This window comes from Medicago truncatula, chromosome 8 (genome assembly GCF_003473485.1).
Source record: "Medicago truncatula cultivar Jemalong A17 chromosome 8, MtrunA17r5.0-ANR, whole genome shotgun sequence".
Classification (NCBI taxonomy): domain Eukaryota; kingdom Viridiplantae; phylum Streptophyta; class Magnoliopsida; order Fabales; family Fabaceae; genus Medicago; species Medicago truncatula.
This window is the reverse complement of record NC_053049.1, coordinates 44287210-44306999: the sequence shown is the minus strand read 5'-3', so window position 1 is coordinate 44306999 and position 19790 is coordinate 44287210. Positions and strand designations below refer to the sequence as shown.

At 31.8% G+C, this 19790-nt stretch overlaps 1 protein-coding gene and 1 long non-coding RNA gene across 7 annotated transcripts; both read left to right on the top strand.

The window, feature by feature from the left end:
* The first annotated feature begins 3183 nt into the window (after positions 1-3183).
* LOC25501981 (uncharacterized) lies at positions 3184-6558 on the top strand. Of its 5 annotated transcripts, none has more exons than XR_003007661.2 (7): positions 3221-3775; positions 3929-4035; positions 4796-4868; positions 5621-5708; positions 5837-5979; positions 6079-6139; positions 6321-6558. It is a non-coding gene; the product is annotated as an uncharacterized lncRNA (long non-coding RNA). The 5 variants fall into 5 exon arrangements; XR_003007660.2 differs by having other exon boundaries at positions 5799-5979; XR_003007659.2 differs by having other exon boundaries at positions 3184-3775; positions 5042-5979.
* A 5618-nt stretch (positions 6559-12176) lies between these two features.
* On the top strand, positions 12177-19790 carry LOC11427537 (protein MEI2-like 1). Of its 2 annotated transcripts, none has more exons than XM_003630547.4 (15): positions 12177-12523; positions 13239-13417; positions 13770-13821; positions 14212-14538; positions 14642-15054; positions 15173-15331; positions 15522-15638; positions 15733-15869; positions 16133-16215; positions 16294-16707; positions 17072-17714; positions 17954-18038; positions 18126-18194; positions 18323-18502; positions 19127-19790. In XM_003630547.4, exons 2-15 carry the CDS (start codon positions 13340-13342, stop codon positions 19262-19264), a joined length of 2895 nt encoding a protein of 964 aa, XP_003630595.1. In that variant the 5' UTR covers positions 12177-12523; positions 13239-13339; the 3' UTR covers positions 19265-19790. The 2 variants fall into 2 exon arrangements, with proteins under 2 accessions (XP_003630595.1, XP_013446946.1); XM_013591492.3 differs by having other exon boundaries at positions 15733-15881.

The window sequence follows — 19790 nt, the reverse complement described above, 5'->3', positions numbered from 1 at the left end:
CCAACAAGGTAACTATTAAACATATGTTTGAACACTTGACAAAAAAAATGTTTGAACATATTTAAAGCAAAACCTTTTAATTTATGTGAAAAAAGGCATTTCTTTTAACAATATGTTTATTCAAATTTACAGGTAAATGGATATAGAAAATGATAGTACATGGGAACATAATAAATAATTCATATAAAAATATCCACACTCCAAAAATATTAAAATATTTAAAATTTTAGTGTATATCAAATTAATTTTTTATTGAATATGGTTTTTATTATGAGTATCTTAAGAAGTTTAATTGAAGATCATTCAATATATATTTGTATAATTCTTTTACTTTTATTTCCGTATTCAACAATCTCGTTTTAAGTATGACAGAAAGTGTTACTTGTTGATAACGTACTGGTATTTAGCCCTCCCTCCTTGTTGTCATTGATCCTAAATCATTTGTGTTAAAATTCACATGGGTCATTGATAACACACACTTTTTAACACACTCCTTTTAATTGGTTAAAATTCACATGGGTCCCACCAAATTATGTGGGTCCCATATAAATTTGGTGGATCCCATGTGAATTTTAACCAATAAAAAAAAAGTGTGTTGAAAAGTGTGTGTTGAAAAGTTTATTGTTAGCATCCCTCTATTAGTTTTGCATCAGTTGTGTTTGCTACTTTACAACAACTAGATGCCCAACAAAAGTTGGGGTAACCTTATGGAGTATTTGGAAGCATCGAAATGATAATGTGTGAAACAATACCGTTGAATTTGTTATGATGATCTGTTAACGGGTGAGCACACTACTAAATAGCTGGGATAATGCCCAAGTTATAAGACCCCTCGCTCATAATCTGACTCAAGACACGAATATTGTTGTCTGGCGCAAACCAAGTGCAGATCGTTATAAATGTAATGTGGATGCCTCCTTCTTTCAAGGGCCAACAAAGATAGAATTGATATGTGTGTTCATGATGATGAAAGTCGCTTTGTGTTAGCTAAGACATAGTGGTTGTCTATTTTCCCGATGTTGATTCAGAGGAGGCACTCAGTCTATTGTAAGCTCTTTGGTGGGTATGTGATCTTCAGCTCGTTAATGTAAATTTTGAGATGGACTCAAAGATGGGTGTAGATAGTAACTACAATTTTAGACTCGGTGCCTCCGGTTTTGATTCAATTATCAATGTGCGGCACCTACTTTCTTCTGATTTAGCAACCTTTGATGTTAGATTTATTCAGAGACAAGTCGATGAAGTTTCTTATATTTTAATTAGGGTAGTTTCATGTCATGTTGGTTTCCATATTTTCATTTGAATTCCATCATGTACCTCTACTCTTACTTTAAATGAATTGCATTAGGCTTTCTCTTGTAAAAAATTAGATAAAGAGGATGAAAGATAATATATATAATTGGGATACACAATTTTGAGCTGACTTTTAATCTTATTAATTTTTATGGTGTACTTTTTAATCTTCCAATATTATCTTTCGTCTAAACTATTATAATTACAATTTTATTGTTCATATAATATTATTTAAATATTTATTTAAAACATCATTAGAAGAAGAACAATTTCGCTACAATAAAAATAATATAAGTGAAATTTTTGTTTGATTGTCGTATATTCCAAAACAATTATAATCAAATAAGATAAAACAAAAATATACGATTTAACACAATTGAAAAATGAAAAGACCAACACATTAATCTATGTGTCCATCTCATTTTCTCTCATCAAAATACATTAAAATCACCAAAAAAAATTTGGTTGGAATATATCACAATTAAATAAAGATTTAACTCATATTATTCGTATTGTAATTAAACTCTCCTATTACAACCAGATTTAACTAATTTTTTCAATTAAAAAGTTAAATATTATTATACTTAAGATAAAATTGTAATTAGAATATTTTAAATAAAAAAGTATAATTAGAAGATAAAGATTAGTCCAAAATCATGTAATCCATTTATATATAAGTATAGATAGATTTGCTAAAAAAAAGTATAGATAGATAACCAGTCCCCATATGCTATAGTTCTATAAAAAAATCCTATTTCATTTTTGAAAATTTTCATTCCACTTCTCTAGTTTTGTTTTTCGATACTTTTAAAATGTAAATTAAAAAATTCGAGTTTTATGAATTTTTTTTAAGAAGGTAAATTAGCCAACCTAAATTAACACTGAGAAAAATCAAACAGAAGATTGGATTTATGATGTACAAACTCATTGAAAGAATCACAGTTTTTCTAACTAAAAAAAATAAAAAAATGCAACGCGATGTAACTAAAGCTTGTGCTAATATTGTTAAGTCAAATTCACCTAAGTTTGAATTCAAGATCATCTCACCATTGTGTGTGAATTTTAGATAATGTTTATTAGATCCTTTTTATAGAGAAAAAAAAAAAAAAAAGCTTTGTGTGAAAGTTTTAGTATATGTCAAAGGAATTAACATATAATATTACCATGGAGGAAAGTGGGTTCAAAACTTCAAAGGACTTTAATCTTGCAATGCTGGCCAAGCAAGGATGATGAATTTTGCAAAGTGTGGTCGCCAAAACCTTAAACGACTAACTAAATGTGATCGTTTCAGGTCTAGTTAAACATGGTAATCAATCGGGGTGTCACGTCTGTTGTAGGAGACTAGAATGGGGCTGTAATGATAACTGATTGCGAGTATCATCTGATTGTTCCAGACTCAGATATAATTGAAGGAATGGTGCTTCAGATATATGCGCCAAAAATAAATATTACTTTGCTAAATTATTACTTAGGTTTGATAAATTCTAAGGGCCATTCCTTCCAATGCTCATTCCCACTGAAGGCTGTTGATTTGGTCCATACCTTAGCTCCAATCCCAAAAGAGCGTCATTTTAATTCATACACTACAAGCACATTTAATATAGACAAGGTAGATATATGACTTTTCTCGTGTCAATAATGGTCCTTATTTATTATTATTTTTTTTTAATTTTTATAATTGATTCATATTTTAAAATTCTAAATTTGATTTAAATTCTTGAAACTCTTGTTTTCATCACTTTTCATTACATATTATGTTTCTATCCTAAAATTTGTAAAATTTATTAAAATAGTCCTACAAAGTTTAAGAATGAAAAATTTATAGCTCATTTTATCTTTTATATCTAATGGTTGCAAACATGCAAACCCTAATTGCCAACCTCTAACCCTATTTTTTTGGCTCCATTTTATCCTGGCCGTTAGATCATTGTAATTAGGAAAATTAGCACATCAACCGTTAGATCATTTTAATTTGAAATTTGAAATCCACTATTCCCTCCTAGACTACCTTGATTAAAGGACATTGGTTTAAAATGATTATTGAACTTCCCATCCACAATTAATTGTATTATGTTTTCCATGAGTCATTTAACTACCTTCACTAAAGATTTGCATCGGCCCTTTTTTTTATTATTAGTTCATATCTTTTTGTCCAGCTTTCTCTCTTCCACACTTACTCTCCCTCAGTCCACCCCGCTTGCTCTTACGCTTTCTCTCTTCACTCTCTTCCATGTCTTTTCCACTTTCACAGTCGTATTTCTCTTCTCATCTTTCGCCGTCGTCGACTCGACCGCCACCGTCAGCGGTGGATTTTCTCCTGCGGCCTCCTCTCTAGCTCTCTCCGTCCAGTTGCCTCTTCCGTTTCCCGGTGGTCGATCAATGGCTCTGAGCGCGACAGTCACAGTGAGGCAACCAAATACGACACACAATTCTTTTACGACTTGGGAAGCATTCCGGTGACGATTCAATTTCCACCGTTGAGGTAATTATTAGATGTGCATATCATATGGTATTATATCATTCTGTGTGAATTTGAGAGAAACTAATTGTTGGAGTTTGGTTTTTTTTTTTTTGTCAATTTAGGGATTATTATGTTAGGGATTTACTAAATCAAAGTAATTTTTCTTTTTTCAAGTGATGGCTCAGTGGCCCCGTAACTTTTGCAATTGAAATTCTAACGGTGGTGCAGCTATATGCATCTTTGTGGATGAATGTATGAGGTCCGGTCGTTGAATATGCCAGGTCTAAACTTTCATCCTCTTTGGTGATGATACTTTACTTTTTCCTTATAGACTCTAATTTTCACAAGTAAAGTTTTAGTTTTTAATTGTTTATCCTTTGAACTTTTAATTTGCATTCTCTTAATTGAATTGATTGTTCAAACCTAATTAAGCAATTTATCTAAACAGAACATAATTTACCATAAGCTGTTTCCATAAGCACATTTTTATCCAAAAATATTGAGTATGGTGACATTGCCTATAAGCACATTTTTGGTACTTCGAAATTTTGAAAAATAAATGTTTGATATATTTGGGTTTCCCCTGTTGTGGCCTCCCTCTCAACCAAAGTCCAAAATTTCTTTTTCACTACTTTCTGTAACTGGGTTACTGAATAGTTACTTGATTTTGAATTTTGAAATTGTTTAATTTTATGTTTTATGTTTAGTGATCACATTAATGACTGCAGAACTGCTTCTTATGAGACTACCATATGAATTTTGTCACTGTTTACTCCCCGTTGTTGTCCCAATTTGTGCTAGGAGTTTCCTCAAGCCCTTTTTCTCTATACATATATTGTATTTGGTTTTGAGTGATAAGATCTAATTAAATTGGTACATTAGTTTTATAAAATTACCAATTTCTTTATTTTTTACTATGATTGGATCATTTTCTCTTAAAGTCATGTGTAAGTATTGTTTCCAATATTACAAGTCTCTATTTCTTTCTCAATCTTTCACTTTTGCTGCCAAAGTTTAATCTGTATTGTTTCTATTTTGTAGGTTGTTACTTGCTTAGTTGAAGAGACTTTGATTTGCGGGAGGAAATATATGATATTAGTTTTGATTCATGAAGGTATGCTGCACTTTGCATCATCTCCTACTTTATGCCCTTTCAATTTGAGCTAATTTATTTTTTTGATTGTTCAAGTTCAATAATTGTCATTCTCCATTGTTCAAGTTGAATATTGCCATTCTCAATTTGTGCTATTCGTTTGAGTGATTTCTATGTGTTGAATGAATTTTAAGTTATCTGATGGATGAAGGAGAAGCTTTTGAACTAGCTCAATGCCATTTCATGGTCATCAAAACCTTGGAGGAATATGTGTCTCTTGCTACAGTTATAAAAGTAGGAGAAGATCTTCAATGGCCTTTAACTAAAGATGAGCCTGTGGTGAAGCTAGATGCTCTCCATTACATTTGAGTGATTTCTATTTTTTGAATGAATTTTAAGTTCATCTGATTGATGAAGGAGAAGCTTTTGATATCTATTTGTATCCTACTAAATGATTTCCATATTATATTTGTATCTACTAAACGATATCTATTGAATGTTCTTTTTTAGTTATAAGTTGATTAAGGGTCCTTTAAAGTTTGCATCTGATTTTTTGACATTAATTTATGGAGAATCATTGATCTTTAAAGCGCTGACTTTTTTTTGATGTAAATGGTCAGTTTTTTCGATGTAAATCGATCAACAAAAAGTCAAGGGCAGTCGTTAAAACAAGTTGCTACCGCACGGGTCATATATAGTTGAGAACATTTTAATGGTTAGTAGGAGTAGACACTCTAACCTCTCTTACTGTTTGTGTTTTTGTTGGATTGCAGGTGAATTGGAAACTAATTAACAGGACTTTCATGCTATTGTTGTTACAAGACAGTTCCCACAATATATGTATTTGTAATCTGTTTCATGGTATTGAAAATGCATTATGAATTCACTTATCTGTATTTTTGTGTGTTTTTCAAATGAATTTGCAATCTGTTTCATGGTATTTGCAATCAGTTTTTTTCCAATGGAAAACTTTATGTTGCGGTTTCTAGAGTTACCTCAAGAAAAGGATTGAAAATTCTATTGGCACATGAAGATGGTAACTGTATGAATACTACATCAAATGTTGTGTATAAAGAAGTATTCCGTAATCTGTAGTCAATCCTGCTGTATGATTGTGATGCTACTTTGATAGGTAATTGTCAAGAATCGATGCAACTGCCTCTTTTGACATTTTTAATGTTTTTGATCAATCCTGCAGATAATAACTTTAGCATCTGATATGTTTGTGAAGGTTAAGTTCAATATGCAGCAGAAGGCTATTGGCTATTTGTGCGTCATTCAGAATCAGTTATGTACGGTACCTTATGCTAAGTCTAATATTAGATATTGAGTGTCATATTACTTATTGTTGGTTTCAAGGATAACCGTCAGATTGCATACGATAGCATGTTACTGTCAACGGTTAATTAAGTATGTTTTTGCAGTCTGAATTGCCTCTAATTGGGTTTTGCTTTTGTTGCTGTTGTATTGCAGATGAATTGGAAAGTTATTTACATGACTTTAATTTGATCATCATTGTTAGAAGTAGAGGAAGCAGATATTATGAAATTGTAATCTGTCAAATGGTAGTGAACATGAAATGTGCATAGGCATTGGATGATGGAAATGTATATTGTAATTATTGTAATTACAATTATTAATCGCCGTATTTAGTTATTGTAATTACTCACGTGCAATATTGACAAGTTTTGTATCCAATTTCGTGGTTTAATCTACGTAGTTATTGAACGTATTTTAAATATATACTTTTAGCTTCTCAATAAATATATACGGTTACGTTAAATATACCGTGTTAGCTTCACAATAAACATATTGGTTATTGTTTATTTATGATGATCTTTATACCACTTCAAATAAGGGATGATTATTTATTTCTTCAAGTAATAGTGTTCTCAACTATATATGACCCGTGCGGTAGCACGGGTGGAAAGACTAGTATAGTGGCAAAGCTAGCTAAAATATCACGAGGCGCCAAATAAATATTTTTTTTAAAAAAAATAAAAATAATATAGTATTAAATTATCTTATAAGCAAAAAACATCATAATAATTTTGCTTATGTAAAACGTAAATTAAACTTAAATTAAAGCAACACAAAGAAAATAAAAACTGACATTAACTATCTGGAAAAATCGAGCTCAATTACATTTCAATGAGTCAAATTCATGTATAATTGAACTATATATTAAACAAACCAGCAATATATTTTTCAATGTAAACAACTTAGCTTTTTGCATGAAACTCATTGCTTATTTGTTTTTGAGTTTTGTCTTGAGAATTTTGTTGCTAATAAAACTCTCTTTGTGGTTGTCGAAGAGATTAAAAGTGTTCGTATATAAAGAAATCAATCTAGCAATTAAGTGACAATCTTTTGATTTTTTTTTCCTCTACTAATATATGTAGCTAAATATGTGTTATTAGAGTATATAAATATAAAATACACCACCCAAAAAATATAAATATAAAATATAACTACCTATTAAAACAATAGGATGTTGTGTTTCTCTCAAAGCCTCAAGTTCGATTTCCTCTAATACCAATTTCGGTATGCAAGTGAATAGTGCAGCTCAACCTCTCAGATTAGTCGATCCTAGAGCTAGATATAGAGTTTAAAAAGTCTTTATACAAAGAAAAATATAAATAAAGATAGTTCAATTGAAGCAATTAAATTGCTTAAAATTCTAATTTCACTAGAATTTATAATTATATTAGAGCTCTTGAGAAGATTGCTTTGGAAAAAGGAAACAGTTAAGGCCAGGGTTACAAGAAATATTGGCATAGCTAAACCCAAGTAAGTGGCTCGTCATCCAGCCTGATGAAGCCAAAATTTCCAATCACAAACACAAAGATTCAAACCTTCATCATGCATTGATGCAACGTGATGTGTTATGTGCATTTGAAAGGCAATGATTCATTGAAAGAGGACAAGTTCAAAACCACCCTTCCTTAAAGCAAAGTCAAGTCAATCCAAACTAAAATTTTCAATGAGGCACTTAAAAGCAACTTGGCCATGAATTACATGGTTGGGTGAAGTCATAATAATGGTCATTGATCACATAAATTAACATCCCCAAGCACACACAAATGCTCATTATTGTTTGCATTTGTAACTATCATGAAATTCATTTTATAGTTTGTGGCTAGAGTAAATTATACATGAATTTAGAGGAAAATTTTCCACCATGCTTAGCCAGGCCATGACGTGACTTATTGGATCTCATGTCTTACCAAAAATCCCTATTTTATTTTTACATATCACTGCTGTTAAGATGTTTGGATATATAAATTCAAATGAATTACCGATTGAGTTTGCTCATTTTGTAACAACCAATGCCAGAGGCTATGTAATCAACCATGCGCTTAGTTAATAGTCACATCAAGTGTTGGATGAAAAGTGTGTATTGAATATATTATAATGTTTTAACAACAGGTTAAACCGGTGTGACCTTTAAGTTATGGATCGATCAATTGGACCTAATTTATTTTAATAAGTAATTCACTTGAAATCATAACTAAGAAAGCATTCATAATAAAATACATTCAATCCATAACAAAGACAAGTCTTCATAATATAAACTCAAGTTCAAACCGCAAACATTAAAATATCAAATCTCATGCAATCTAATGATCAACCATGCATGTCGGTTGGATTGGATCATTAGCACCACTATAAATATATTCACGTCTTTTTGTGGAAATGAATCCAAATTAAGTCCTTCCGCTTCAACTTCAATGATGGGCACTTTTTCAGCTATGAATAGTAAACAAGTCATTAAGTCTAGCATTCATAAACTAACCATACCATAATAAAAAATAATAAAAATGCACATAAGCAATATCTCATTCTTACCTTGCTCGTTGTCTAAAGCAACTGTGTGAATAGATTTTCCATTGTAAAGCAATGTTTCTATCTCATTGAAATCAATAATAGAGGTAGCATTTGTATCTTCTTCCATGATCCAAAATTCAATGTCATTTATGCCCTCATAGTCAATAGGATCATGTGCTCGCTTCTTGTTGAATGATCTAACCAATGTGAAGGGTATCAATTATGAAGTGATATTATTCAACTGGTAAATATACAATGAAATGTAGAGGTTTGTAGGTAAAAAATTTAAAATAATTATATACCTATTTTTTAAACTGGAAGTTGTAATTAAACAAACACAAGATCATTCATCCTCTGATGCTCCAATCCATTCTTTTTTTTCCCTTTCGATCTTAAACGATTTGAATAAATGTATATGTTTTATGTTTTTTTTTTGTGGTGGCCGGGGTTTGAATCCCGAACCTTGTATATATTATGCATTGTCCATACCAACTGAGTTAAGCTCGCGAAGACGAATAAATGTATATGTATTATATGGATGTAGCTTTTCGATTTGAATGAATAAATTTATAGTAAAATAATCGTTATAGATAAGTTGTAGCATTTTCAATTTGAACGAATAAATGGCTCGCTCTTTTTTGCATTTGGACCCGTCCATAGTAGTTGTAGTTCTAGTTGTATATAAAAAATCATAAACCAAAACATGGATGGACATATAACACAATTATTTATTACAAAAAATGAATTAGAGCTTCAGAATAAATGATTGGCCATGTGATTAGGTATAAGCAAAGATAGCTGCTGATTGGTGGAAACTTATCCACACACACTACCCAAAGGAAGCAGAGAGGCGACATCCTCCTCATATTCAAGTGAGTAGTTCCTTGAACAAACAAATCAACAACAACGATATATAAATAAACAATCAATTATAATAATGGATAACAAATCATTTAGATATTGAAGTTGAGCACGACATATTGGTAAAGAATTCGAGCACATTATGCAAGTAATCAACAATTGAAATTTTAACTCTTACGTGCATAAAAAATATTTGGTTGGAATACGAAACTCATTTTATATATCCAACAAATGTTACCTCCAGTACACGAACACATACATACTGTACAAGTTTTTTTTCCTCCTTCTTCTAATTATTGCCTGATCAAATTGGTGATAGAATCCACCATCTATTTTTTTGGGATAGTGTTGTACATCGCGAGATTTCTTCTCGCGAGTGAATCACAAATATGCAAATGCTTTTAGAACAATAAAAATATAGGCTCCACTTACCATAAAGGCAGTTGTCGAAATAAAAGGAGGTGTTATTTGTCTGTCGTGAATGATTTTGTCGCTGTATGAAGCATTATCCATTTTTTTGTCTATCTCTATTCAAATTCTTTATTTGTTTCAACAAGAATGGAGATGGTCTAACCCGACTTGACATTATTGAAGTTGAGATGTGATAAACCACTCAATGATATTGTAAGAGTAATACAAACTTATGCTCGAAGACTACATCTTAAAGAATTTTGAACAACCTTAATTATTTTTTGGATGGAAAATGAAATGTACAACTTTCAATAAAATGTTTTTATCTTTAGTAGACGTATAAATATCCGAGGACACGTGTTAACATTTTACATAATAATAATAATAATAACACTTTTGTTTTTTTTTTTTTTATAAAAAAAAACTTACTAATGTGATAAAACATGTTGTAGAGCAATTAAACATGTTGTGACAGTGGTGGCCTCCGATCCAAAACAAAACATTTTCGTACACGACACTCACCTTGATACAGCAGCAGATGGTCGATCGGGATGTGTAACTTACAAGAACACAATAGATCTAAAGTTAAAGACAACTCTTTGTTTTTTTAATTTATTTTTCACACCGTATAATATTGCAACTTTTCTGATATTCTTGCGTTTTAATTCACTATTTGACAAAATGGTGAGGAAACTTGGAACACATTTTTTCCGGAAAAGGAGGAGGAAAATTGCTCATCAACGTTGCCTTTACCTTATTCATCTCAATCTTTTTTCTTTTTCATATCAAGGATAACCATTGAGTAAAAACAAAATGATTTGTATAGATAAATGTGATTATATTAATGCTAATGGTAGAACATTCGCGATCGGTCTCAGAAACATAGTTGAGTTAGTGGATATCCGTTTGAAAAATACAGGTTCGAACACGCAACTCTTAAATTGAGTTACTGAATATCCGTTTAAAGAATGTGGGTTCGAACACGTAACTCTTGAAAGATATTTTAATAAGGAGACCACTTACCAATAAAAAGAACATTCGCGATTTGGAATTATATTTTAATTGATATCACAAAAACTTAAGTTTGAATGCGTATGTAAAAAAAAAATAATAAGAATCTAATTTTTAGTCAAAGAAAAAAATAGCTAACAATTAAGAAAAACAGTAAAAAATTACAAATAAAAAAGAGTCAAAGGAATAAGAAATCTAAAGAAGAAAAAAAGGAAAAAAATATACCATAGAGAAAATGCATTACAAAAATTAAAATTATTATAAATCTAAGTGATTGAACTTAAATGATTAATGAATTTAACCAAATAACGAATTATTCGAGAGAATGCGAACTAAATTTTTAGATAAAATAATTCTTCGTGAGATCATACTTCAAACTCCATATTATTAGAGCTTATTCTCTTAAGAAAAAAATCAAGGGACTAACATAAAAATTGAATTTTTTGTTTCGACAAACACAAAAATTGAATTAAATTATTATAATATCCTTTTGTCAAGTATTAAAATTAATTTATAACGCGTGGAATAACAATTTTATTTACATTACATAAATAAATATTTTTTTGGTCAAATTTTTTTTTATGGAAAAAAAATATTCTGACGGATAGGTGCATTGTGTGGCAGGTGTATTCAAGATTTCCATTTCCTTCCCTAAAAAAAAAAAAGATTTCCATTTGCCAATCAAAACCTATAACACATAATATTTTAAGACTGGAATTTTTTACAAGACAAAAAAAATTGAGTAAGATCATTTTATTAAATTATCGAAATGTTAATTTTTTTGACTGTACTGAAATGTTAATTGTTATTTTTAATAAAGTAGTGGATATTATACTAATAGGGTCAAACTGGAAAAATATATAATGTAATTTAATATTCTTTTGTTAAATTGTTAGTTTTTTTTGTCAAACGCTAAAATTAATTTTTCTTGGTAGAACGTTAAAATTAATCTTAAATTAAAGCGAAAGAAATATTACTTTTTTTTACATCACATAAATAAATAAGTTATTTTGGTCAAAAAAAGTTTTACACAAATCAATACATGCACCATTTTTGAGACAAATGTATTCTAGAATTCCATTTTCCAGGCATAATTAAACGTATAATATTTTTCATGTAATGATCCTTACTATTTAAAATGATTTTCAAAATTTAGTCAAAAAAAAGTTATAAAAAATTATTAATCGTATCTTAATCAAAAGCCAACTAATCTAAATTCTCTCTCTATATTTTCTCTGTCTGTATTTTCTCTCTCTATATTTGTGTTTCTCTCTCTCTCTCTGTCTTTCTTACAAAGTCTTAAAAAACTCTCTTATTGTTCTTGTTCTTGTCTTTGTCTGGTTTCTTTCTTCAAACAACAACGCTACCGGCGAGCATAATCTCGCCGGCAAATTGCCCTATGCTGGCCGGAATTTCATTTTTCACCTCCATTTTCCGATCCCATATTCCTTTTTCTCAAATTTTCAAGCCAGTATTTGGGTCCTCATAAACCAAAAAAAAAACTTACTCATTTTTTTTTTTAAATTTATTCTTTTATTGTTCTTCAAGCATTGCAAATATAAGAGGTGAGATTTTGTTAAAACATTACAGGATCATATCTTTCTGAATTCTTTATGTATTAAACCTTTGAAAAATTATATTTTTCATCTTTTTTCTCATACCCTCTTTCTCTTTCTTTGAGAATTTTGGGTTTTGAAGTTTTTTTTATTTGTTTTGGAGAAAGATGGTGTTTGAATTTAGGTCAGAATTTTGCTTTGTTTGATATATTATTTATAATTATATATATTTGTATTAAAAAAACCATTTTTTTGACTCATGGTATTGCTGAATTTGAGATTGAATTCAGATTACAACATGTTTATGTTGTTCATAGTTGTCTTCTCCTTTGAAAAATTGGGTTTTTGTACTTGATCTATTGATATTGAGGGCTTTTTGAATAAATTTCCCTTGAGCTAGAATTTTTTTATCAAAATTTTGCAGATGAATTTGAATTTCATGATTTCTATGGATTTTTTTTTTTTTTTTGTTTCAATTTTCTTCATTGTTTTTCTTTGCTTGAAAATGGTTTCAATTGTGTTAGGTATTTGGTAGGTAAGGGGAGTTTTTAGTTGAATATTTATGCAACCATTTTCTGCTTAGTTTTTGCGTCTATCTCTTTGAATTTTGCAATTGAATAATATATATAGCTTTTATATTGTAACAGAGTTTAAAATATTAAAATTTTCCCCTCCTTTTTTGGTGCCATGTTTAATGTAATTTTTTCCTTAAATTATTTTCCAGATTAAGATGATGATGAGTTGAGACCAAAGAAGGTAGCAAGTGAAGAACTTTTCAGCAATACTTGTAATTTATTTTTTTCCTTCCAGATTCTGTGCTGAAGGATGCCTTTTCAAGTCATGGATCAGAGGGGTGTTTCTGACCCCTCCAATTTTTTCGATGATATTTCATTTCATTCTGAGGTAATTTATTTTTTCTTCATAAACTTCTATTCTATGATCTTATGAATTTGATGATAATTTGTTTTGTTCTGAATTATGATAAACATTAAATACTATTAAGAGATAGAATTTTGTAAAAATTACGTCTATTAAATTAAAGAGCTAAAGGATATCTCATGATTATTAAACAGATATTTTACTTTACACAAGGCATTAATTAGATTTTATAATCTGTACTTTATAATCTTAAATGAAGCTTAAAAAGACATGGAGCTAGTAATTAATTTCCCCTGAGTTATAGAATTTGGATTTTTTTTTTTTTTAAAGTGTTACAGTACTTAACTTCTGTTTGTTTTGAACTCTTTTTGTGCAGAGGAACATTGGATTAAGGAAGCCGAAATACATGAATGCCCAACACCCTCAAGGTAAGGAACAAATCAACCCATTATTTGTTCACAGTAAACCTATATGAGTATTGGTTTGCTTGCTGATCCCATCATTAATGCCCCAAATATTTCTCGCACTTTTGTTTTGAACTTCTTATAAATGTTTGTGTGCTCATGTAATAAATTGTTATCAATGTAACTAGTTTTTAGCCTTGATATGAGTGATTCCAAATTCAAGAAGAAATGAAGTATATGATATAAGCTAATATATGCTATTTGTGATTTCATTGCTTTTTATCATGTTAATTTTGAACAGTGGTATTCCGTTCAAATTTTGTAAGTGCATAAATAAAATTCAATTACTACTTTATCTGAAAAACATGTTCCTTGTTGCTGAATAAGTAAGCTGTGCTGTATTGATTTTATCAGGAATGAATGGAATGGTAGCACCGCCTGGCAGTACTTTGAGTGCTTCATCACCCTTTGAAGCAAAATCTGGATTTCCGATGTCACAGACTAGTCTATCGGAGGAAAGTGTACAAAAGCTACCTTTTGGTGGAGAACAAGGCATTGCTGATGTATTGAAGGGTTCAAACAGATCATTTCATCACAATCCCCAATCATGGTCTGACGTGTTCAGGCAGTCAGAACCTACGTCGTATCGTATAATCGGGAACAAGGTTGTTGCAACCAATGCTCTCCCTCGCGAAACTAGTTTATTTTCGAGCTCACTGTCGGATATGTTTAGCCATAAATGTAAGAATATTTTTGATGCATAGTTACATTTTTTAAGGTTTTCCGATTTTACTCTAGTTAAATCAATATTCTTATCTGTGTTTATATGCATATCTTGGTGCAGTAAATATATTGGGGAATGATGTTCTGTCCGATCAGCCGACGGCTGCCAGTTCTCTTCTTGAGGAAGAACCATATAAATCTCTTGAACAGATGGAGGCTGACTATATACATAATCTCCTTCCTGATGAAGATGATCTATTTTCTGGTGTTGCTGACGGGTTAGAATACAATTCTCATGCTAGGACTAATGATGACTCGGAGTATACTGATGTTTTTAGCAGCGGTGGAGGCATGGAGCTGGAAGGAGATGAACATTTAAGTTCACTAAGAAGAACAAGTGGTTTGGATGGAGATCATGGTTTCTTTGGAGGTTCTAAAGGAAAACTTCCTTTTGTTGAACAGCCTTCTAGAACACTTTTTGTTAGAAACATTAATAGCAGCGTAGAAGACTTTGAACTAAAGACTCTGTTTGAGGTATGTCTTCATTCTTTTTTTCGACGCTAATGTATTCTTAAATTTTTAGCAAACATTTCAAAGCATTAATTGTAAAATGTAAATGGATTGCTATGTTTTCTTTTTCTTTTTCTGGCAGCAATATGGAGATATCCGTACAATGTATACTGCTTGCAAGCATCGTGGCTTTGTCATGATTTCTTATTTTGATCTAAGAGCAGCACAAAGAGCAATGCAAGCCCTTCAAAGCAAGCCATTGAGGTCTCGGAAACTCGATATACATTATTCGATTCCAAAGGTATTTTCGTAATAATGCGTTCTGTATGCATAATTCAATTTCTGTAGCCTTCATTTGGATATACTTGGCTGTGTTAGTTTTCTTCGGTCATATAGTAGTACTGCTATGTGCTTTGCTTTTTTCAATCGCCTCGGTTTCCTACTTTTTATGCTTTTTCTAAAGATGTATCATAACTTGATTGCATCTTTAGGTCAATGCTCCAGAGAAGGATATTGGTCATGGTACGCTGATGTTATCTGGTCTTGATTCATCTGTTTCAAACGATGAGTTCAAACGTATTTTTGGCTTCTATGGAGAAATTAAAGATGTAAGTGTGCATTGTTGGTTTTTACCCGTCTTAGTTGCCTGTATTTTCATGAAGATAATACAAGATTCCTTAAATGTTATGTTTTTAATTGCAGATCTATGAATATCCAGAGATGAAGCATCTCAAATTTATAGAGTTTTATGACGTGCGAGCTGCTGAAGCTGCACTTCGGGCATTGAACAGGATTGAAATTGCTGGAAAGCAGATCAAACTTGAACCTGGCCATCCTAGGTTTGCGACATGGTGGCGATACCCACTTCCTTTTAGCTATTTTTATTTTTAATTTGTTTCTTTTTAACACCCGCGATAAACAGTTCTTTTAATGACTTTCATCAATTTATTTATGTATGCCTATCTAAGTGATATTTTGTAGATAAGGTTTTATAATGGATATGCATACGTAATATAGATCCCCTTGATGGAAAACTAGTTTACACTTTCCTTCTAAAAATTATTTTCTTCTGTTAACAACCGCAAAAACCTTGCTTTTGTAGTCTGATGCAGCAGTCTCATAAGGTGCAAGATGAACGTGATATTGGTCATAGCATTATTGACAACTTATCATTAAGACAAAAGCGTAAGATTTTATCTGCCTCATCTAGTTTTTTCTTAGGAAGCAAATGCTCTTTTTGGTCTAACTAGATATCATTTACAGCAACACTATCGTCTGGAGTAATTGATTCTGCTGGCTCGGAAAATGGATATAATCAGAGATTTCAATCTGCTATGCGGCAACAACCTTTGAATGGATTTATTGATAATGCATTATTTCATGTCAATTCTGGCATTAACAACACTGCAAGAGGGGGATCTATTGGAAAATTTTCTGGTGTTTCCGAGTCAAACAACCTTGTTGATGCAATGAAATTTGCATCTAGTCCAACAACATTTCATCCTCATTCTTTACCAGAGTTTCATGGTAGTTTAGCTAATGGTAGTCCTTATACCTTTTCAAGCACCATTAGCAACAAGGCTGGTAATATAGGTGCTGGAGTGACAGAAGCCTCCAATGGAAGGCATATTCACGGAATAAGCTCAGTTGGGAACTTAGCAGAATTCAATGGAGGAGGTGAGTGTACTCGATGTCTATGCGCCGGATGTTTATTACAAATGATATCTATGCTTACACGAATAAGTTGAATGGCATCTTAGGAATCTAAAACTTTACAATAATGGACTTAGTAGTTCAGGAAGATTCATAGATTTTCTATTCCTCCTGTAATTTTATACCGACACTAAAAATATTGTTTCTTTTTTCGGTAATATGCCAAAAATATGAAAATATATTTAAAAATCAGGCTAATTTAAATGAATTTAGGGTTGCCAGTTTATCTGTCATTAAGTATTCCAAAAGAATTCACGTTTTATTTGTAATAAGGATTTAGTAGTTTTACATTTAAATCCTGGTGTGGAATCTTTTTTTGTTTGTTTAGGATCATCAGGAAATGGGATCAACGCACATCATGGACTTAATCATATATGGAGTGGCTCCAATTTGCATCAGCAATCTTCACCAAGTAACATGCTTTGGCAGAAAACGCCATCGTTTGTTAATGGTTCTCCAGGCCTTCCTCAGATGTCAAGCTTTGCTAGAACACCGCCTCATATGCTGAGAACACAACATTTGGACCATCACGTTGGATCAGCACCTGTTGTTACAGCCTCTCCCTGGGAAAGGAAAAACTCATACTTGGGAGAGTCTCCTGAGACTTCTGCTTTTCACTTGGGTTCTCCTGGAAATGGAGGTTTCCATGGTTCTTGGCAAATGCGTCCAATGGAATTTTCTGCTCATAATAACATGTTTTCTCATGTTGGTGGGAATGGTACTGAACTCTCGTCTAGTGCTGGACAGAGCTCGCCTAATCCGTTGTCACATATTCTCTATGGTAGACAGTCAACGACTGCAATGTCAAAATTTGATCCTACCAATGAACGAATGAGAAACCTCTACAGCCGTAAAACTGAAGCGAACACCAATGGCAATGCGGATAAAAAACTATATGAACTTGACCTGGGCCGCATATTGCGTGGAGAAGACAGCCGAACAACGCTCATGATAAAAAACATTCCCAACAAGTATGTGAATAATCTTCTCATTCTTTTAATATATTTTTCCTGCTTATTTCATTTTCTGTCTACAGCTGAATGATGCAATGGTAATATTGTTAATCTCCTTAAAGCCATTGTTTTATTTTAATAGATTGTTTTAAGATCCAACAATTATTGTAGATATTTCAGAGGGAGTAAAGCATCCAAACTCGTTTGCACCGGTCTCTTGATTTGACCGATTTTGATTTTTTGTTAATTTTTGGTAGGTATACTTCAAAGATGCTACTTGTTGCCATAGATGAGCAATGTCGGGGAACTTATGATTTTCTCTATTTACCAATAGATTTCAAGGCAAGTTTTTATTATTAGTTGATTGATTCTTTCCTTTTGAGATGAAATCGTGATTATGTTTCTAATTAAATTCTACAATATTTGCAGAACAAATGTAATGTTGGATATGCATTCATAAATATGATTGATCCTGCTCAAATTATTCCTTTCCACCAGGTTATTTGGAAATTCTTGTGCAATATTAATTCGAGTTATTCATCTATGCACAATGAATTTTGAGTTGGGGTTTTTTCACTTGTTGATTCTTGAATTGTTGTAATTAATATATAAGAATTGTTTTGCAGGCTTTCCATGGTAAGAAATGGGAGAAGTTTAACAGTGAAAAAGTAGCATCACTTGCATATGCCCGAATTCAAGGAAGAGCTTCTCTTGTTTCTCATTTCCAGAATTCAAGCCTGATGAATGAAGATAAACGTTGCCGCCCTATTCTCTTTCAGACAGAAGGCCCAAATGCCGGTGATATGGTAAATCCACTTTTTCTTTTATTTGAACTTTTTTACAAAGTTACTGAGTTACTGCAATGCTTCCCTGATATTTTGCCTCATAACTCTGCTTTTGCTATTATTTACGTGGCCCATTGTGCCAATTGAAGTAGCTTGCAAAGTTATATAATTGGTATCGATATTTAACGCTGTCATGCTAGGAACCTATTGTCTTCATGCATGAGAATGGTAGTATCCAAAATGCAAGACATTCTATACAATTTGATTGGCTGAAACTAGTTTCAAAAAGTTTAGTTATATAATCATTCATTCCTGCTTGCAAAATTTCTCGTTGGAATAGCCTGTAATTGATTATCAGCCTGTTTGGATTAGCTTAATTGAGTTTATCTATAGGCATAAATACTAGTGACCTGTTTGGCGGAGCTTTTGGAAACATCTTATGATATGTGAATAAGTTGTCTTTAGCTTATTTTCACAAGCTCTCCGGAATAACATATGAAAACATCTTATAGCTTATATTAAAACAGTTTAACTTTTATCTTTGTTATAGAAATAGTTTATATACGTAAGTGCTTAATTAATGAGAGTTAACCTATGTCTTGACAATAAATCTCAATGAGTTAACCAAGTTCTTTGTCTCTACAGGAGCCTTTCCCCGTTGGAGCCAATGTTAGAGTGAGACCTGGAAAATCTCGTAATGCTGGCAACGAGGAGAATCGCATCCAAGCTACTCCTTCAACTTTAGCAAGCGGAGAAGAGACTGCAAATGGAAACTCCGATTGAAATTGCATGGAGGCAGGCACTAACTGTTCAATATTGCACCATAATATATGTCATGATTTCAACCCCCATGTATATTGACATGAGGAAAAAGGGCCTCACAATTTTTTTGCCTTTAGGAGGAGCCTCACTCAAAGTTTTCAGAAGCTGAGGTACATAACCAACCAGAATGAAGTTAATGTCTAGTATTATTTTCTTTAAATTTTTGCATGGAGTCTTTGCTATTATCTCGCAAGTTTAGAGAATGGCGTGACCGAGGCTCGAAATTTTGGCTAGCTGTGAGCACAATTTGTAGTTTACATCATCGTGCGCGGTTCAAGGGTACTTGGCTGATTTTCTTGTGCATTATTGTGTTGTTCATAATGTACTTTTTTTTTCTTCTTAATTCCGGAGTTTTTGTGCCCTCTGGGGTCAGTTTTTGTCCTTAGATTTAGAAGTCATTGTTGAGGATTATATTTTAATTGCAACATCGTAGTTACCATATGTTAGTACTTTACTATTTCGGATATATTGCTATTTCTCTTCCAAA

Excerpts from the sequence above, each read along its gene's own strand:
- LOC11427537 (XM_013591492.3), top strand. The coding sequence starts at position 13,340 with ATGCCTTTTCAAGTCATGGATCAGAGGGGTGTTTCTGACCCCTCCAAT. Across the intron at positions 13,418-13,769 it reads ATATTTCATTTCATTCTGAG|AGGAACATTGGATTAAGGAA; the intron begins GTAATTTATTTT and ends CTTTTTGTGCAG. Across the intron at positions 18,039-18,125 it reads ATTTACCAATAGATTTCAAG|AACAAATGTAATGTTGGATA; the intron begins GCAAGTTTTTAT and ends CAATATTTGCAG.